The following is a 21,976-nucleotide window of genomic DNA, read 5'->3' as shown; positions in this document are numbered from 1 at the left end:
CATGTTACAGCTTTTAGCATATCAAATATCACCTGTTACGCCTCTGGCACCTTTAGGCTGCTCTACTCCTACTACCCAAACTGTGGAAGCTGTTCCTTCCTCCCTTCTTTTCCCTTCACCAGCCCTCCTTCCTAAGAGCACAGTTTGATGATACAGTAAGCAGGAATTTCCATCCTGAGGGTCTAGTAGAAAATGACTTCTGTGTTTTTCAGATTTTTGTTAGGAACTTGTTTCTGTTTCCAGATACTCTGGGGGTCCTGCAGTCCTTACAACAGGCAGGACTCTGCTTCAGTCAGGTAATGTCCTTTAAAGGTCTTGTATTAATGGGGGCTGTGTGGCTACACAGGCAAAGCTTTGGGAGACAGCCACATAGATGTTCACTTAACACATCCTATGGCTGGTTCAAGAGCAGCAGCTGGACCTGCAGTACAACCTTCTCATGCCCTTTGACTCTGCAGCTGTAGCTGCCTTCTTTGAACTAATCTATGGCTGTTCCACCTTCCTCTTTTATGGTAGCATGTCTGTCTTCTAAACAGTTCTTTGCCCACACCACCCTAAGATGGAGATGATGTGACTGCTGGGGATTGATCCAGCCCAGGGAGACCCCTGGAGTGTGTTGTCTGTATGCCAAAAGGACACTGAGGAATAGTGTATTCACAATGGGAAGATGTACAGAGGTCCCAGTACCTAGTTAATGTACTGGGGCATAGCACAGATCATTACTTGTTTTGGTTCTGAGTTTTGCTCCAAGTGTTTTTCTAAGTCCATTTTCTGCAGGTTTGAATGCATCAATTTATTTTTTTCTGATCCACAGCAGAGTTCCTAGTGTGAGACAAATATTCCATTCAGTGTGGAGATGCTACTCTCGTGGCTGCAAAAAAAGACACCAAGTTTACAATTGTCCCATAAGATCAGAATTGCAAATGCACCTTTAATCTTGCAAGAGAGTGGGGGAAGTGGACTCCTAGCAGTAATAAATTTTCTGTATTTTTGCTATAAAGAAAACTTTACACTGCACAAACAAAATAAATGAAACTTTGCAGAGCTCTTACATTTCAACAGGCTTTAAAAAGGAATTAATGAGAAGTCAGAAGACATCTTCTCCCAGATGAAGTATTATTCTTGTCATTATGGTATAATAAAATTATTTTTTATTGTTTTCTCTTCAGGGGTTCAAGACAGATGATAATTTAGATTTTCTCTAATACTAGTCTGTGCTAGAAATACTAGACCCATGCTGTACCAATAGATCATGAGATTTATATTCTAGTTGTAGCTTAAGACAGTGACATATTTAAGTGCTGTGCTTAATGTTACTGGGAAGTCCAGGTCTAAAAAGACTAAATAGAGACCCTGAGAGCAAATGGGAAAGAAAACATCACCTTTTTCCACCAGGTAACAAAATAGTTTGAGCTCTAGTTGCCCTGATGTCAGATACAGTACTGCCTTTGAGAAAAATCAGAGTTGAGAACATGTGGCTTTTAAAATAAGATATTTTTGGGACAAAAATTTGCAATAGATCTTTATGATGCTGCAGTTTTTCTCTTTTTTGGTCCTGCATAGAAGCATCACAACACCTTGACTTGCTTTTTAAACAAACCACTGTATTGATATTTGGTTTGAGGGTATTAATGGCAATTTTAAACCACTTGAGTAACACTTTGTTCTCGACTAACATGATCTCATACTGAAGATCATGTCCAACATGCTGGCCTGTGCATGGAAATCAAGAAGACGTTTGCTTCAGATTAACTAAAGCAAATCCCTGTTCTGGTTGGATGCCCTCTACATTCACCATGTAGTTTTGTTCTTCTGCTTATGAAGACCCTGATCCAGCATCCTTGAAAAGGCAAATGGAAGCTTACATTGATTTTAAAGTCTTTTGAAACTGCTGCAGTTCAACTTCTGAAGCTATGAATGGTTTTGTGTTTTGTTTTAAGAAACAAGAAAGAGCAAACCTGTATGGTCTGTTGCTGTGTGCTGATTGAAAATGCTGTTACTGCCTTTATTTCTCTTTGAGTCTTAAGTGAATTTAAGAAAAAAACAAATCGCAGCTGTGAATTCTCTACACTTTGGATGGCACCTGTAGGCTAGTCTGTCTAATCTGTCATGAGAGAGAGTGTGGCTTCTCCAACAGGCCATTCAAAACAGAGGTTAGGATTCAACATCAGACTTTCCCTTTGGAGAGACCTCCTTCCCTCTGTGCAGAGTGCAGAGAGGAACTGAGGATAGTAGCTACACAAGATTTGGGTCATAATGTAGGAGAACATTGTGGCTCTTTTCCAGAGTGCCTATCCTCATATTTGGGCACTTAAGTACATTTGCAAGTCTGTCCCAAAACGACTAAATTGTGGTAATTTCTCCTTGGATTGCTCATTTATAACATGCATACATGCAGCTAATCAATAGACGAGACAGTGAAACTGGTGGATTTACAACTTAATATGCTGGCGTCAATAATGGGCTGAAAAGACATTTTCAATCCAAAAATCAGCACAGTGTGTTCTTTACTAAGCTTATGTGATCTATTTTAGTTCCTCAAGTAACTTAAATATCCAAGGAAAATACAGAATCCAAACTAAACTTGTTATGCTTCAGTTTTCAAGTAATATTTCAGTATTTACATATTTCATCTCTTCCCTAACTAATCCATCTGGCTGGTGAAAGCCACAAGCAGCTCAGACTCTTCTCTTTTGGCAGGAGTTTTGCACTGAGATGCCCAACCCACACTAGGAGGGACTAATGAAAGGACATGATGAAAGTCTCTGTTTTATTTAGGCATTAGTGTTTCAGTGTGAAGCTTAGCTAGCTGCTTTCCTTGTTCCCACTGCAGCAGACATAGCTGTCTGCTGTTCTGTGTATGTATATGAATTCAGTGTTCACCTGACAGCATAGAAAATGGGAATGGGCAGTCTGCAGACACAGCTTCATACGCTGTGTCAAGGTGAGTTTCTTTCCAAGAGTGTGCCCTGTAAGCTGAAAGTAGAGGGAATTGTACCCAGGTGATCCTAGGAGGATCTGGATGTTCATCCATCCACTTTCATTTTGGCTTACCTGGTTTCAAGTCTTTAAAACCTGAAAGCAGATTCTCTTCCAGTTACTCTACCAAAGTCCATTACCACTCTTTATTCTTGTTTTCTTTTCAAGCCTTTTCTGACTGTGGAGTTGATTCCGAGCCTTCATATGGCAAGACCCAGCTGCTAAGGGACATGGAAAGACAGAACTTGTTCTTTGTCAAACACTCTTATTTTCATCAACAGGGCAGTCCATGGCAGCTGGAGTGGGAAAACAAAATCTGTGTTCCTTTTTACCATGGGGACTTTTCAGGCTACTCATTGGGGCTCTCCAGTAGCTCATACAACCACCAGGGGCAGGGATCCCCTGCAGCAATCCCCTACTCCAAAACTAGGGGAACATTCCATAAAGATCTGGAAGGAAAGTCTCAGATGTCTGCTCAACCTCTCAGTATTTTGATGGGAAGCTGTGCTTTGCTGAGGAATATGTCCCTGAGTGTACATCAAAATGTGTGTCTGATCAATATCCCCTGCTAATAATTCAGAAAATAGGTTGAACTTCCCTCCAGGCACAGAAAAGAGAGAAGTCATCCCTCCCTGCATAAACAGTGTGCTTCTGGCCTTCTGCTGGTGCCTGCTCTGTACAAAAAGGTGCAGAGCAAATCCCCTTTCCCTGGCTTATACTGGCATAATTGGGCTGCACCTTTCCCAAATGGCTGCCTGCACACTTTGCTTTACTTTCAGCCAGTCTCTGCTTGGAGAGCAGGTATCTTCATGTAGAAAGTGTAGAGCATTGAGGAAAGGAATGGAAAACCTGGTGAAGAAAAAAAGTCTTTTGAGAGATTGGGGTTTGTACTTTTTGGCCCTTAATTTTTTTCAAATACCAAGTTCATTTTAAAGGTGAGTTTTTAAGTTCAGTCACATACTCAGACTAAACGCTGGCCTTTATAATGTAGCTCCAAGTAAATTGTTTGTGCTTACCTTTTAATGTCTCTCAGAAGTGATTACATACAGAGCAGGCAAAGTTGGAATGAAGAGCTAGGACTGCTCAGTACAGGGCAGAGAAAATGAATAAAAAATAGGAAGTAAAAACCTTTTAGTCTCCTTTAAAATGCTGCTTTTATTTCCCATTGTGTTGGCAGAAAGCAGGGATTTAAAGCTGTGAATTGCCTGGAGGCTGTGCTATCTTCCTCTACTTAGCAGCAGTTAGAACTGCTCTTTTTTTGCATGTATTGGGTGAGAGAGACAAGGACTCAGAATGATTGAGAAAAGGGAATAAACTAAGCTTGCATTTAACAATAATATAACACATCTATTGTACCTGTGTAAAATGGGATCTAAACCAATAACTATAGTTTCCTGAAGCTGCACACAGGAACACAGGGGGATATCCTGAGACTTAATTAATTAATGTTTGTAACATGATGTGAGATCCTATGATGAAAAGTCATATATAACAGCAACAACTGAGCACAACTGACATTCAGTGGCATTTTCAAGGAAACTGATGTGGGAGTTCACCTGCAATCTGTGTTAAGATTCAAACTGCCCTTGTACAAGTCCCCTTAAAGATTTTCTTCAAACTCTTTTTTTCTCTTTACCTTTCCCTGTTATGGCTGTTGAGCTGTGCAAAGGCAAAAACTGAAAATAATTGCTTTCATAGAGGAAAACCAAGGAGTCTTTCCTCTCTGTCTTCAATTCACCAAAACTACAGCCAAAGTCTCTTTTCAAATTTTACCAAAAAGAGAAATTTTGAGATACTGCACCCAGGTAATTTTAAGATCAGGTGGAAAAGGTTTTAGAGTGTTCAGAGCTACTTTTCCTCACGTTATCATACATGTTGTTATTTGGAAGGACATGAAGAAGGTCTCTCATGGACTACATATTTGAAGTCAAAAATGTAATAGGGGCAATGTGAATTCACGTAAAACAAAACTTCAGATGAAACCAAAAACCAAGATATTTGGTCATGACAAAAGTACACTCTTTCTGCAACAAAGTAAAACTGTGTGCCATAAGATACCTTGAGTTGAGAAGTTCATGGACATAAATTACCCATTTTTATGGATAAGAAAAACATTTATGGTTTCATTACATAGTTTTATAAAGCTCCTACCACTCTGGACAGTATTAGGGAAAAAAAAAATTGAGCCTAAGAAGACTGATGTGGCAGTCCAGATTTTGTTTGTTCTGATTCTGGCCATCAGCCAAAATATCAAATGGAAAATACGGTTTATGGCATTAGGAAAAAATATAACATTAACCCCCTAATGCTCCATATTAAGGATGTACCCCCTACCATTTGCAGGTTTGAGCCCTTAGGCTCTAGCTGCTGTTTGACAGCAGCAGTGGTTTTTTTTTCCTCTTGCCATGTCTACAGACTATGGAATAAATGCATGAGAGAAACCCCACTCCTAAATGTTAACAAACAGTGGATGGAAAGTCATTGCTCATCAGGAGCCCTGCATGTGGTACTTATGTTAAACATAATCTTGGAGTTCAGCTGGGTGAGTGCACCTAGTAATGAAGAGGCACAAACTCCAACCAAGCTTTTTACCTTCCCTGAAGGTGTTTTTCTACCCCAAATTGTAAAGCTCCACCTGAAAGATGCTTCATTCGTATTCCCCTTGTGACCGAGGCAAATTGCAGGTTCTGCACTCCCTGATGTGTTTATGCAGATTCCCCATTATGTGGTGGGTGAGTTTGGAGCGGCACACAAATCTCCCAGCTCAATTCTGTAGGGTTTGGCATTGCTTTAATATCGTGCTGCACTTTACATACCATGAAGTCTTTGCTGATGAAGCTGCTCTCTCCTCTCTCACTCCCACCAGCTCTCCACAAAGCACGCCCCACACAGCTAAAGATCAGGACATACACATTTTTCCAAGGGTGACACATAACTGGTTTTTGTTGTGATTCAAGTATCTTATGTTATGCTCTATTTTGTCTCAAATAGTACTATCTTTTTCTTTGAGATGTAGCCTGTCCTATTTTGAAGAGAAACTTAGTCTAGTTGTTCATATTCAACATGATTATTGAATGCAAAAGTACCATTTGGGATAAGTAGTGATGTCAGCTTTGAACTGAGTAAACCCAAAGAAACTGTCCCATCATCTATCCAGTTTATAAAAAGAGCTATTTCTTTCCTTCTACCTCACTTTCTAGCTGTGAGGAGTAATAAACATAGTTTAAAGTGGAAAAATATGGGTGGAAAAATAAGGTGAAAAACTATGGTTTATTATACAGTAAGTCTTGTGAGTGTTGTTAGAGATAAAATATTCATGTTAGGAAAACATGTCAACATTGTCCTCTAGATGGTGCCTATAGTGGAGTGTCATGTCATTGATATTTTGGTTTATTTGATTTATTTAGTCATGCAGAAAGAAATCTTTTTTTGGCTTTCAATATTTCTTAGTAGAAATTAGACAAATACAAATGGAAATAAATTTTTGAGAAGGTGCCATTTGGTGATGTTTGATGAATTTTAAAGAAATAATTATGAGAGAACAGAGAAAACAAGAGAAAAGCAAAAAATAGGGGAGGGGAGGAAGAGAATCTCACTGAAATAGCAATGTTGACTTTGCCCAAAGAGGATTTTTTAAGGTTTTACCATCAAAAGTGTAACATCGTTGGTGTTTTAAAAGTGTACTGCTACCCACAGGCCAACTTGATTTTATTTGATTTCATTTTAATGTGCAATGCATCCTAGTCTTCTTTATGTTGCTTTACTTTCAAGTCAGAGCTGGGGATTCAGATGCCTGGTGAGACTGCAGCAGGTCCCAGGTATGCCAGGAAAGAAAACTGTCTACTGTAAAAATAGGCAACAACTCCACGAGACAGATTCAGCTACATGCAATCCACATGGCCTGCCAGGAAGGAGGAAAATGAATTGCAATGTAGTAATTTTCTATCAGGTATTAATTGTTGTTATTTGCAGGTTATTTTGAATTTAGATTACTGCTGTTTTTAAAGGTTTCTTCCTGGTCCAGTCCACAAGCCCACATAGGACACTTGGCACAGAAAATGATTCAGTTATGGGGCAAGTGAAACAGGGTGTGCACATTAGGGTTTTTATTAACAATGCTGCTAAAATGGTGCTGTTAGGAAAGGATAATTGGGTCACAGCGGAGAGAAAAGTTGTGTTCTCTGGTGTTGATGGCAAAACTACAGCTTGTCTCAAAAATAAAGTACAAGAATATTCTTAAAGTTGAAAAAAAAAAAAAAAGTATTTTGCCAGGATTCTCAAGGAAACAATATTTATATGATCATGTAATCAATGTTTATGTTTTCATAAGAAGCTATTTTATGTGCTTTACTTTGTGGGCTCAATTTATTCTAATCCAATCCATTTTTAAACTAAAATTTCCTATATTTATTTATAGAAAAGCAGACTCAAATATAATGAATTTTTGAATGTCATTTCCTAGCCACTGTAGAAGAAAAGACTGCATTGATCCATCTCAGGGCTGGGAAAGGAAGTGTGTCCTTTCATCCCAACAAAAGACAATTTAGATGAACATGCCCTGGGCAAAAATGTTTAATAAAAGACTATCTGGATTTACAAACTTAAAATTTTTATTTCAATATTTGTCTAGTTTTATTCTTTGGTTTTTTATCTGCCATAAAAATTATTACCTATGTACATTTTGCTGCTATTGAAAGCCTGTTGGGTCATATCAAATAATCAAATCATTATTTAAAATTAAATATATGTGTTGAAAGGCAATTTTAAAATTCTGAAATGAGATGCAAAGTTCTTAAAATGTAAAATTTGAAGAGTGAAATTTACCAAAAAAATGTAATGAAAAATCAAATATTTTTTTTAATAAAATTGGAAGGAAAATAAGTAGTGCAACGTTAATTTCTGGTAAAAATGGAAATTCTGGTTACCTGTAGGCAAGATAATTTCTGGTTAAATGAATAACATGTTGGTTTCTGTTTGACTAACCTTTAAGATTTTTCAGTACTACCATGGGAATAATTTATATTCCAGTCCGCACTGCTACAGGAATAGACTCATAGATTACCTGTGTATCCATAAGTTATATCCTTGTGAATCTGAGCATAAGGCTTTAGGAATAGAGTAGATTTTTTAAATGGAAAAGACAGCGTGTGCATGATATAAGCCTGAGGAGGAAGGCAGCCCAAAGGACAAGATAGTGTTTGCATGTGAATATGAGCTCAGTGCAATGTTTAGAGGGAAGGCAGGGGCTAGGAATTGTCTGGGAAATAAGAGTGAACATCAGAGTCAAGGCAGAAGTGCTCCCAGTGCTTTGCAGAAAATGGCAAAGAGTCTGGATTAGGCAGGGAGCTGGATAAGACAAGAATGGCAGAGGTGAGGATAAACTGAGTATCTATAAACTCCCAAGCATTCCCCCTTGCTTCTGTCGTGTGTGGAGGAATCTATTTGATTTCCTTGATGGAGAATTTGAAAATTTTAGTCAGACAATGGTTAGATTGATGTTCTGGCTGTCAGGAGACCATAGCTTTCTCCTCCCTTGTCCAGGGAGAATTCCCCATCTCTGCCTCCTGACAAGGGGATGTTCTACTGAACTGCCTTCCCATTGTTTATGTCCATGGGTTATGAAAGAGCTGGTTTGGATCCCTGTGCCACTAGTACAATTAGCAGTGTGATAGTGTCTGATGCCACTGGGTTTAGTTAGAGGCTACAGAAAGAATGAGCTAGCTTTTTATTCAGCTATTCAAGATACCTGCCAAGCAGAAATTATGGTACAAAGAGAAGATAGGGAGGGAGAAGAAACCAGAGTGTAACCTTAACATGACTGGTGGTGACTTGCTGAGCTTTGATGATTACCCCTGAAGAAGGGACAGATACTCAAACTGCCTGTTGGGCTTCAGTGGTTCAGAGATCTTCTGATGTGTCTGTCACAGCTTGAACTCATTCCCTGAGACCTAGGCAACTGGGTAAGCTGGCCTGCCTTGAAAGAAGAGGAAAAGCCCAGAGTGACACCCCTGGAAGAGCTGCTTCATCAGATCGATAGATTCAAAGATGACTAGGTTGTGTAGTTGTATGCAGTTTAAACATTTGTGCAGGGAGTCCACCCGTGCAGAGTATTATTGACAGCTACAGATCAATGCTAATTTTTGATCATTTTCAACCTACAAAGACCTCTTGACCCTGTTGCCACCTTAGGGGCACTTCAAGTAGTCAAAAGCAATCACAGTAGGCAGTGTAAAATCATCAGACCCTTGAAGGCTGCACAGCCTTGCCTGGGAGGAGGACCAAGAGGTAGTGAGGAAGGCAGGCACCTTGCATTATGGATGCCACTGCCTTTGAATGGCATGAAAGACTATGCTAATTTGTTTCCAGATTTTAAGTGACTTCTGTGTTCATGAATTAAAAAATAAACAAACAGAAAAGGCAATCTGAAGCAAATCTTGATGAATGCATTATTCATGATTCGTGTTCTCTCGTTTTATGTTTGGAAAAATGTGTTAAAACAAGGTTTTATTTTAAATAACTTTTATCCTAATTTACAGTGAGAAGAATGGAATTAGTGGAGGAGTGTATTTGTTGCTGTTAACAGCTTGTGCTGCCACTGGCAGCATGTGAAGCACTTTACAGAGCAAAAACAAAGGTCCTGCCTGGAGTAGTGGTGGTGCTGCTAGAGCTGTACCAGGGGAGGAGACCAGGCTACCAAAAGCAAGGACAGTGCCAAAGGCTGGGCTCTGGGCTACAGGGTGTGATCTAGTCACAGTGGCTTGTCACAACCTCCCTCCTCTGTCAGGTGTCCCTCTCTGTAGTGCTTACAAGGAAAGAATGAAGGGGACACAGAGGATCAATGTGAGACTGCACACACTTAAATGTTTGCTGGAATATTCTTAATTTAATGACTGATGGAGTGTGAATGTTTCACAGTTGGGGACAGAGAAAGGAGGGCATGGGCTTGAAGTCCATTGGATTTCATGGTCAGCCAGTCTACGAACATCTTAATGTTCACATTAAAATTTTATTTTGTTGGCTTTCTTTTAATGGTGAATGAAATCTGGACTGTTAGCACATGTAAACATGGGAAATATGAGTTTATAACGTTGCAGAGGAAGACTGGGAGAATATTCTGGACAATGATTTTTTTCCTGCATCTGTTTAAGGCTGTGTCGCTGCCCACTGAAGCAAAAGTTACAGTGCTATCAGTGCAAGGTATATTTTACAATTTATATTTGACCATTCCAGCAGGACAGTATTTCTAGGCTGAAAATGTCATGGGAGGACATAAAGTGATTCTTGAAATGAATCACCGAGTCTGCCATCCATACTCTTTTCAGCATCAGCCTTTGAGCTGAGCAAATTCACGGCTGGCAATGGCAGCAGTGCAGGGGGAGAAAGTGTGGCTCTGTATTCTGGGAGTACGTCCCCTGAGCTTACTTCAAAACCAAACAAAACAAAAATACATGTAAACCGTTTGCTCTTCAAGAAGTATCTGTAGGAGCCAGGGATAAAAGTCATCCCTGGAAGGAATGGTTTAGCAGTCTCCAGAGAACATGATGAACTGCAGGCAAGGAAATCCCTCCATCCTTGTTTCATTTCAAAGTGTAGTGAGGATTGTAAATAATTAAATCTTGGGGTTTAGTGAGAAAATGGTAGAGAGTGATGAAAAATATGCCAGTTTTCTGTTTAAAGATAGAAATCTGGTGTTTTGTAGCCTTGCTGTCACAAAAAACCCACCCGATGATGCAGCTCATTAAAAAACAGAGCAATTGCTTTTTGTCTGATGTTTTTAATAATGTGTTTGTACCTTCAGAGAGCCTCTGTGTAGCAGTTCAGGGGCAGTAATTTAATGTTGCATGCTCCCTTCCTCCCATCCCCACCCCCGAACCATGGAATGTAAATTTTAGGCTTTTAAAAGTTCTGTTTTGAAAACCTAATAGATAACTGTCCTCATAAAAACTATTAATACAGACTACATCCAATTGTAAAGCTAATTTTAATCATGTTTTGTGCCAACATAATTTCTGATGCCAGATTTTTATGCTAAGCATGAGCCTCGATTTAAACGTGGTTCTTTAACCTGCAGTTCATAATTTTGCAGTCAGCTGTATAGGTTTTTTGGCTATGGCAGTTTAAACGCTTCCACTTTCAAGGATCTAAGCCATAAATGTTTATTAAAAGAATCTATAATGAAATCAGGTTTGTTATTTTTTTAATGGCTGCCTTGAGTATGTTGGATGACTGAACGCACGTTGTTAATCATTAAGTACTCATGTTACAAAAAGTGTTTGATAGTATTGCCATCTAGGGGCTGAATGAAATTCTCCATACCGAAATAAACTGTAATTGAACAGGTGCTGCTATTGACAATATACATATGTTTTTGCTTTATAGCCCACATGCTTTCCATGTTTCTTATGACAAAAGATATCTCTAAATGTCCCACAGCAGCCAGAGCTTTTTTATATATAATCTGTTCGAGGTGATTGCTATTTGCATTTCAGCTTATGCTTTTTTGGCAGTGATGACTGGGAATTCCTAACAAAGAATTATACTTTTTTGCATTATTAATCTTGCTAGTGTTTGCCCTGTTTAACAGAAAAAAGGAATCATTTATCAGAAAAGTATGTTTATAATCTGTACTTGTGGCATCTTCAGATTTAATATTCATAATGGTCATTCGAATGCTGTGCTATATTTATCTAAAAGACTAACTCATTGTTTTGAGGAAATAACTATTTAAATATTTATGATCTAACTTTTAATATTTAAAAAAAGAAATTAATATTTCTTTAAAATTTGTTTCTGAGTCTGATAGCTTAACAAATGTTTAAATATTAAACAATTGGAAATGTTAGCATTTAGCAACTTAATATGACTTACTGACACAGGGAAATTGACTTCAGCTCTTTCGATCACATGAAGGCAACTGAATCCCTGCACTCCCTTTCTTGTGGTCTATATAATTCATGCCAAAGTACAGGTAAAAATGAGATTAATATATCAGGATCAGCTGAACTCCTTTTTTCTTTGTTCCTCTGATCTGACACATCTGCACAGTCTCCTGCTGGAACATGTTACTCCGGTTCTTTGTTGGTCACTGTGCCTTTTGTGACTGTTCAGAACAATTCCATGGCTGTTTTGCCTTCCTGCCTAGATCAGATTTGTGCTGAGGCTCTCCTTGCCCAAGCAGTGTCAGGTCTGTGTCAGAAGCTGTCTGGGGTGAGCTGGGATGCCAGTAGCCCCCTCCTGGCCATGGCTGATGTCCATCAGCCTGCATCCCCACCATGCCCCTCTGCTGAGCTGTGCTCTGGTGTGGTAGCAGGTCAGCCCCGGTCCTCTCAGCCCTGGCTGAGCCCGGTGGGATTCACAAAAAGTTTATTCAGATTACCATGGCCTGAGTAGCTAGAGCAGGACAGCATGCCTATGAAATGTCACATGTACACACAAGATGTGTAAGATTTCTGTAGAGGCAGGCATCACTTGTGTACCACAGGTTTTTACATGTTTGAGTCCAATTCCAGGAAGTTTCATCCTCGCTGAGCAAGCTCAGACACATGCTGAATGAACTGTAAGTTGTGTCCTAGCTGAGATTCAGACTGTGGAGGACTCCCAAGGAATTCACTCCAAAGGCTCCATCATAATTATAGATGATTTTTTTTAAACCATAAGAATTTCTTCTTGAGGCTCAGTCATAAAATACCACCAAAAAAATTCCTAGTAACCAGATGGGGTGTTCTGCAAAGCAGTCAGAAGTGACCCAGAGCTGAGGCCTCATTTTCCAAGTGACATAAACCACAGATGCTGATTACTTTTTTAACTAACTCAAACATCTGTATTCTTGCTTCAGGGAACAAAGCATCAGGCTCATTTATTTGGATTGAAACCTTTCACAACATATCGTATTCATGTCGTAGCTGTAAACAACGCCGGGCAGGTTTCAAGCCCCTGGACATCTGTGCGCACTTTGGAAGCTTCACCCAGTGGCCTGAGCAACTTCACAGTGGAAAAGAAAGAAAATGGCAGGGCTCTGCTGCTAAAATGGTCAGAGCCCTCCCAACCCAATGGCATGATTAAGGTAATATTCATCTTGACAGTTCACTGGATTAAAAAACAGAAGGGAAATGCTGAATATCAAATTAAAACTCTTTTTTTTTCTGAAAAAGGCCCAATGTAATGCATTATAGTTTAAAGAAAGATGGAAGTCTGATATTACCCCAAGACACTCTGTGAGTTCTCTGTGCTTGTCATTATATTAAAATGAATAATAACATTCTTGTGCTATTCTGTGACTGTAAATTTTCATGTACACTGAACCAAATTGTTCATTTAATGCATAGAAAGCTGCACAAAAGCTTGTAATATTACTCATTGTGAAATTGGACATGACCAAAATGTGTTTGTAGAAAACCTGGGTTTAATAGAATGTTGTTCTGAAATTTGGGACGTCTTAGCTCAATGGTTTCAACTGAATGTAAACCTTTACCTGCAAGGTTTGCAACCAGATGGGTTTATTTGGCAGTTTTTCCCTTAAGTGATATTCTTTAGAGTTAGTCTGTGAGAAGCTTTCTGCTGGCCTGTGAGAGCCTTGCAATGAAACTTGATAACAATCAAATATAATGAAAACTGTCACTAAGTGATTTATTACTGCATTCAAAATGAAAAAAATCATGAAAATTTGATCAAAACATTCCTTTTGTACCCATGATCTGTTTGTGAGTTGATTGTTACTAGCAAGAATAAGTTTCTGAATCATTGGTTAATAGTCCTTTCCCTATTGTGAACATTAAGGGTCTCATCTACTGGTTATTGATAAAAATTGTTTTGTTTTGTTTTGTTTTGTTTTGTTTTGTTTTGTTTTCCTTTGCCTTCCTTTCCTTTCCTTTCCTTTCCTTTTCCTTTTCCTTTTCCTTTTCCTTTTCCTTTTCCTTTTCCTTTTCCTTTTCCTTTTCCTTTTCCTTTTCCTTTTCCTTTTCCTTTTCCTTTTCCTTTTCCTTTTCCTTTTCCTTTTCCTTTTCCTTTTCCTTTTCCTTCCTTTTCCTTTTCCTTCCCTCCCTCCTTCCTTGCCTGCCTGCCTTTCTGTTTCTTCCCTAACTCACCAGACCTACAATGTTTTCAGTGATGACCACCTGGAGTACAGTGGTTTATCTCGCCAGTTCCTCTTCCGGCGCCTCGAGCCGTACACCCTGTACACACTCGTGCTGGAGGCGTGCAATGCAGCAGGCTGCACTCGCTCTCCACCCCAGCCAGTCAGGACAGATGAAGCTCCCCCAGTGTCCCAGATGGCACCTGTAATCCAGGCAGTGAATGCCACCAACATTGAACTGAGCTGGTTGCAGCCAATTAATCCGAATGGAAAAATAATTCGCTATGAAGTTATTCACAAACGCACAGAAGAGACTGTTGCAGGGCACGGAGCAACAACAGAAGATGAGAAAATTGTTTTCACAGAATATAACACTGAAAGCAATACATTCACCTATAATGATAAAGGTTTACAGCCATGGACAAGGTATGAATATAAAATACGCACCTGGAATGCAGCAGGCTACGCTGACAGCTCCTGGACAATGGCAGAGACTAGTCAAACTGCCCCAAAAGGTCTTGCTGTCCCCAGTTTATCTGTGGTGTCAGCCAACCCCCATAAAGTGCTCATATCCTGGACGCCCCCAGCACAGCCCAATGGCATTCTCCAGTCATACAGGCTGCTGAAGAATGATGTTCTTTATCCTTTCAGCTTTGACGCTGCTACTCTCAGCTACGTGGATGAGGACTTGCTGCCCTACACGGTGTACAGCTATGCAGTGGTTGCCTGTACCATGGGGGGCTGCTCTACCAGTGAGCCAGCTGCAATACGGACACTGGAAGCAGCTCCTGCCTTGGTGGACCCCCCATCTCTGCAGGCTGTCAGTGCCACTCAAATCAGTGCATCCTGGGCACCTCCCCAAATACAAAATGGAGATATCACCAAGTACATATTGAAATTAGGCAATGAAGAGTATAATCCTGGCAACAGCTTGCAAATGCTGGTCTCTAACCTGCAGCCTTACACGCAGTACGATTTTGCATTGGTGGCCTGTACTGCTGGGGGCTGCACCTCTAGCACACCACAGTCTGTGATCACCATGGAGGCTCCACCATTAAATATGGAAGCTCCCAGGCTGCTGGTCATGGGCTCGGAGTCCATTGAAATCACATGGAAACTCCCAGATAAGCCCAATGGCAAAATCACAAGCTATGACCTAAGGAGGGATGGTGTGCTTGTTTACTCCGGTCTGGAAACTCGGTATCTTGATTTCACCCTGATGCCAGGCATGGAGTACAGCTACACTGTCACAGCAAATAACAGCCAGGGCAGTGTCACCAGTCCCTCAGCTCAGATAAAAACCAACCCCTCTGCTCCATCTGGGATGTTGCCTCCTAGGTTGCAGGCATGGTCTTCCAGTGAGATTTTGGTGGCCTGGGATCCTCCTATCAAAGTAAATGGTGAAATTAGAAACTACACCATCTCACTCCACAAGCCTGGGGAAACGGGAAAGAAGACTTTTGACTTTGATGCATCTCATGTTTCCTTTCTGAGACGGTCATACATAGTGGCACAGCTACAGCCCTACAGCAGGTAAGTCTGGAAGAACCCAGTTGTTGGGTAAATGTTGTGGGGTGGTGCAGTGGGCTGGCAGGCAGCTCAGACATCTTGCTCAAACAGATAGTCAGACCCATGGTGTTTTTTCCTAAAAAGTAAATAATAAAACAAGGATTTTTTTCTTTCGAATTTTAAGTAACACCAACTTTATACCATCTTGATGAAGTGCATAGTGTTCACTTAGATTGTAATTTATAGAAGGGGTAATTCAGCACTCTGCTATAGGCTCCAAAACCTGCAATCTTGTACTGGTGTAGTATTCACATGGTGTCTGCTATGGAGAATAAATAGGACTTTAGTTGACAAAATTCAGGGTGGGGAGACCAAAGTCATGGTCATAGACCATTCACAGGGTAGTTGAGCTGAAATCAATGGATCACGTTTGAACCCTTGAGCTGGAAACAAGGGTTTCCACTTTGTGATCACTTTGTGATTAAGTGAAAGCTAAGTAAGAAAGGGTACCAGACTCTGCTACAGAAATGCACTTGATACTGAAGTAATATCTTCCTCACTAATTCTTGATTATTTACCTGACCTTTCCTTATATATTTGTGTAGGCATAATTTGTGTGTGTTACATGGTTGATAAGTTTGTCTACTATTTACATATAACTAATCTAAATCCAAAGAGAGTAATAGAGGAGCTCTACAGTTCTCAAATGACATCCAAATCATCTCTTACAATGAATCATCATTTTGGTTTATATAATCAAAATAAAAATTATTTTGATCACTTGACTCCTGCAGATGTTAACTGCTCTGAAAAAACCACACCCAAATAAAAACTCAGAAGACAGTGTTCTTCCTCTTTGCCACACAAGGCACAGCCCACATAACCCGTGTGTTAATGCAAACTGCGTGCCTATTAAACATTCCAAAGACCGGGAGAAATGAAGAGATCCGCCCGATCTCACGCAGGGTTTATATTTGTGTCTGCGGCGTTTTAATCACCTTGCTCCCCTTTGCGTTCCCCAAGGTACGAAGTGCAGCTCCAGGCTTGCACGGAGCTGGGCTGTGCCTCCAGTGAGTGGGCATCGGCGCGGACGCTGGAGGCGCCGCCGGCAGCGCAGCCGGCCCCTCTCATTGAAATACAAACAGCCCGCGGCTTCCAGTCCACTGCTTCCATCCTCTGGAGCGGCCCCAAGCAGCCAAACGGGAAGATTTTGTACTATGAACTTTACAGGAGGCGAACAACTGAAGCCCACATAAATTTAGACCTCTCGCTGGTTTACAATGGTTCTTCAACCTCCTTCAAAGATGACAAGTTGCTGCCTTACACAGAGTACGAATATCAGGTGGGAATTGAAGCTATTTAGCAGCTCTGATTATGATTTCAGTACACTTTGAGAACCTTACTTTACACTTACAATGAACAAACACATCTCAATTCGAATGTTCATAGCATTGTGGAACGCAGATGATTATTGTGAATGCATTTGAAAGGCTTGAGAAGCTGAAAATAATTCCATTCAAGCAATATATTCATTCAGCATTTGTTTACCTTAGCAGTAGGTGCCTGTGTATCTTATATGTTAAATGTTTCTGTACCCTCCAGAGCCTCTGCAAGTCTCTTGTTTTGGGAAATTCTAGCTCTTAAAAGGCAGCTTTTTTCCCATTATTTTTTCTTTCTTTTTCAATCCTCCCCAATCTATTATGAATTACTTTTAATTTAGATCTTAGAATATCTTTAGATCTTAGAGCAGTTTACATCCAAAGGGACTGTTATGTCTTTATATTAGTCATTAGAATGACAAGGACATTTTTTTGGTGGTTCAAAAGTGAATTTGCTGTTGATGGTTGGTTTTCTCATTTTGTTTAATATATACCTGAAACAGTGCATTCCACCTCTTGAGCAAGGTGGAGCAATCTTTCTTTTACAGGTTCATTGGCTTTATAGAATCACAAGATAATTCAGGTTGGAAGGGCTCTCAGGAGGCCATCCAGCCCAACTTGCTGCCCAAAGCAGGGTCAGTAAAGAGGTCAGATGACGTTTTGCAGGGCTTTATGCAGTTGCATCTTGAAAACCTTTGGGGAGAAGATTATAACCTTGCAGTCTGCTCCACTGCCTGACTGTCCTCATTGCAAAAAAGTTTTTTTTGTTATGTTCAGTGTGAGCCTTTTTTGCTTGAACTTCCACCTATTTTCTCTTGTCCCCTGCCAACATATAGCATAGTAAAGAAACAGGCTCCACCCCCTCATTAGCCTGCTGGGCAACTGCAATCAAGTCCCTTCAAAGCCATCTCTTCCCCAGGCTGAACAAGCCCAAGTCCCACAGCTTCTCTTTACAGGCACTTTTCCAACCCCCTGATTACCTTGGTGGCCTTCCACTGAACTCACTCTCCAATTTATCAATATCTTTCTGTTATTTGGGGGCCAAAACAAAACAGACACTAAATAAAGGCAGGTAATCATTTCCTTTAATTGTCTAGCTGGGCTCTTGTGAAACAGCTCAGGATGCTGGCCATCTTTGGTGCCAGATTACTCTGCTGGCTTGTGTTCAGCTTTCTACCCTTAGGTCCTTTGAAGCAGAGGTGCTCCCTAGTTGGTCAGTAATGCTGACCCTGTGATGCTGCAAGAAGTTATTCCTCCCCAAAAGCAGGACTTTCCATCTGTCTTGCTGAAACTCTCATTCTCTAGGGCCTCCTGACTGGCAGATCTGTCCTTCAGCATATCAACTGCTCTCTCCAGTTTTGTGTCACCTGCAGGTTTAATGAGAGCACACTGTATAGATCAGGTTCTTTGGTAGCTTTGCTCCACTGCTATTGCTTTCTCCTTTTAAGTAGCCAGGAACCATGAAGAATTAAACCTAAAAATTTGCTTTATCACATTAGTCTATCCAGCTGCTGCATGCACACGTGTCATAGACTCATCAAGTCATGCAGTTTGGAAGGGACATCCAGAAGGCATCCAGCCTAACTCCCTGCTTGAGGCAGGTCCAGATAGATCAGGCTCTCAGAGCTGTGTCCAGCTGAGTTTTGGATCAAGTTCTCTATCCTTGCAGATGCAAGGAGGGAGATTGTACAGCCTGTGTCAGCAGAACTATTGTTAGACCAGATTTCCTTGCTGCTTTAGGCAGGATCTATGGGGAATGGGAATGCAAGTGCAGATGGGGCTGAGTAGACAGTAAGCATTGGTAGCAGACCCAAACCACACTTTTTAGGAATCTTTCTTAGATGAGGAAAAACTCTCCAAGCTGGACGTTGTAGATATTGGCTATAGGATGTTCTCAGCTGGGCTAACTTTAATTATCTCGGTCAGAAGCTGTTTTTTGGGAAGTGGATAACACAGAGACTTTTTTCAGCCAACATTTTTAATGACTTTTCAGTGACAGATAAAAAAAAAAAGAAACCTCTTGATCGGATTCCTGTGATTTATTGTGCTGTATTCAAGACTTAGCTTTTTATCTTGGTTCTGCTCCATAACTAGGCTGAGCTTTTGATTGGAACTCTATATAATTTTTGGGTTTTTTCACCAGTGGCCATTTATTTCACCATGAGATGTTTTTCAATGCATGTGTTTGTCTTCTGTTTAAGTCACTTGCAGCAGTCCTCTGGGATGTATTCTGAGCTTCTCCATTGTTGACAATTTATATCTTGCCTGTGAGACAAGTTATTCATAAGTATAGGGCTTGGCTTTTGCCATTATGCTGATGAAACCCAGATTTATATTTCACTTAAACTGGGTATTGATTCTCCTGTCTCTGTATTTGAGGCTTGTTTGCTGGACATAAAACTTTAAATGCAACTGAATTTCCTCCAGCAGAATGCAGTTAAAATCAAAGTGCTGTGCCGGGACTCTCTCCAGCATTTTTGGAGATACTGAGATTTAGTTCAATGCTCTAATAGCTTCTTTGGACCTGAAATCAGGACTTCTGAATCTGGACTTTTGGGGAATTTTTTCATTGGGTTTTGTTAGTTTATTTTGTTGTTTTTAATTTGTTTGTGTTCCTGGAAACTTCAGCTGAACATTAGGTTTTATAAAACCAGGTGCAGAAGTTGCACTTCCAGAAATGATGATGTGAGTTTGTAAAGCTCATGCTGACAGAAAGGACTATGCCCCCAAGCTGCTTAGGTCACTGTTCTTCAAGGAAGCACGTTTATACTTGAAAGGGCCAGTTCTGCATGAGCTAGTTTGCAGTGGGGTCTTAAGTGGCATACAGTGCCTATTTCCATACTTCGAAACAATAAGATCTTTGAAATTCCCTCTGTTGGCCTAGCTGTACATTTAGATACTTGCATCTTCTAGAGCATGTTTTAGGTATTTGTTGGAATTCTGCCTGATATCCCCAACTCTATTAACCATGTACTACTGTGTGATCTCCTGAAAATCCCCCTGATTAAAAAAGACATTATCTCTCATGAGGCCAAATGAATTTGCAAGTGCAATCCTTTGTTTCCTGGAATATTTCTGAAACAGGAGTGTATAGGCCCTCCTTGGGAAGTTGTGTGCAGTGTTACCATATAGCATCCTATATGGAGACAAACCTGTTTTTCTTAGCTAAGGGGAAGCTCTTCTGGGCAGAGACTTGTGGCATTTAGTGCAAAGCAGAGCTGTCACAGTATGGTGTGATTTCCATGCAAATGCAGTATCACTCCTCCACAATTACACTTAATTGTGTTCTTAAAACTGCTTCTTTAGATTAATGGCTTAATGTCTTCCTGGTTTAGGACACATCCTTATTTCTATTTGGCAGGCACAGAACATGTAAAAGACAGAAAATTACAATTGTCTCTCTTCAGAAAGGTTTATGGCTCCCTGCAGAGGTTTATTCTCCAAGAGGACTATGCAATGTGCCAAGACAGGGCTGCAGTGCTGGAGGTGTCTGCCTCTGACCACTGTAAGAGGCACAGCATCCCTCCTGTGTGTGGGGAGTCCTTCTCACCCTCCTGTTACTGCAGCCAGCTGAAGGGTCTAGGAAGTACCTCAAGACACACCAGGGTAAATATGTATTGGGTCCTCTGAAAGAGAAAACAAATAATATTCTGACTTTTGAGAGATAAAGAGAAAAAAAATGGGCGCAAAGTCATGAAGACTAAGGAAGGACCAACTCCATGGGGTGTAGAATATGTTGGCCCTTGTGGTCACTTTCCAATGCTAGGAAGGACCCTTGGTTTACCAGCCTGTCTGTCACATTATTGGCTGAGCTCCAGCCTTTGCTGATTAGTTGCTGACAAACAGGTCAGTGACTTCTGCAGTTTAATATCAGGTAAAACTGGTTTCTGGTTGACCAGTGATGGATAGTTACCCATTTGTAATAGCCCTCATATCTGACTCCTCTTCATTCTTTAAATTCCCCATTTGTTCCCATCTCTCTGACAGAAAGATGCACTGCAAGGCAGTGACATTAAAAGTAGTTCTTTCTTCCATTCCCTTCTTGTTATTTTGTTTGTAAGACTGTTTTTTCTTACGAGGCTTCTGCTTCCAATTAAAGAGAATTTCTCATACTACATCTGCATTAGACTACCACACTTGACCTCAGCTTCTGAAACGTAAAGCAGGCATAATTATGTTGTTTCACTGATGCTGTGACAGTATCTACTCTAGATATCCTTTTGCAGAATAAAATACTTCCTTTCCCCTAGTAGAAAAGGGCCATTTGAAACAATGTAATTTTGTTCATTAAGCCCCACCTCAGGCAGTGTGTTTCTCTTGTCAACATAATCTTAAATTCAAGTGTGTTTATGCAATAAAACCTTGAATTTAGTTTTTCATTAAATTAAATATGGATATTAGACTGGATTTGTTGGCGTCCAGGTTTACCAGTGAGACTCTTACGGTGCCACTCATGCAGGACCCTTCTCAGTAAATTTTGGTTCCGACATATTCAAAACCATGGCAAGCTATCCTTTAAAAAGACATTAGTGTTAGTACCAGGGGAAAATATACTCCAGGGCTGTAGATATTTCCTTGATATGATTTCCTTGATTGTATCTTTTTATTTATGAGGCATAATTTATGACTGCTGAAAAGCAAACTAAAATGAGTGATGACTAACTGCAGCCAAAGTAATAAATCAGAAGCAAAGAAAGAAGTGGTGATTTTGATCGAATCTATTGAATTAGCTGTTGCCCTTAGCCATTACAGGTATTGGAAAGACCTTTTAATATCTGCTTATCTCTCTCATGGGAACTTGGTAACTATCTCATTATATACCCATAGGAAACAAATTATTTAATTTTCTATCTTTTAGAGTTAAACCTTTTTACATCTCTCATTAATTACTGGCATTATACTATGTTATATGGAATGAGCTTCCTTTAAAATTTGGTAATTTTTTTTAAGTCCCAAAGTTTTTGCCTATTGTCTTTCCCTTTTCCAGAATGGGTTTAGTAGTTTTATTATTAGCATTAGAACAGTGGAGATGAATTGC

At 40.2% G+C, this 21,976-nt stretch overlaps 1 protein-coding gene across 1 annotated transcript in view; it reads left to right on the top strand.

Annotated features, from left to right (window-relative positions):
• Positions 1-21,976, top strand: part of USH2A (usherin) — a gene marked incomplete at its 3' end in the record, with an annotated part of 372,555 nt that overhangs the window by 327,430 nt on the left and 23,149 nt on the right. Inside the window, exons 61-63 of the mRNA XM_084203202.1 lie at positions 12,815-13,042; positions 14,067-15,583; positions 16,583-16,901. Of these exons, the coding sequence (XP_084059328.1) occupies positions 12,815-13,042; positions 14,067-15,583; positions 16,583-16,901 (2,064 nt within the window). The remainder of the gene's footprint in view (positions 1-12,814; positions 13,043-14,066; positions 15,584-16,582; positions 16,902-21,976) is intronic.

The sequence above is a fragment of the Fringilla coelebs genome (genome assembly GCF_963513975.1).
Source record: "Fringilla coelebs genome assembly, chromosome: 3".
Classification (NCBI taxonomy): domain Eukaryota; kingdom Metazoa; phylum Chordata; class Aves; order Passeriformes; family Fringillidae; genus Fringilla; species Fringilla coelebs.
This window is presented reverse-complemented; position numbering and strand designations above follow the sequence as displayed.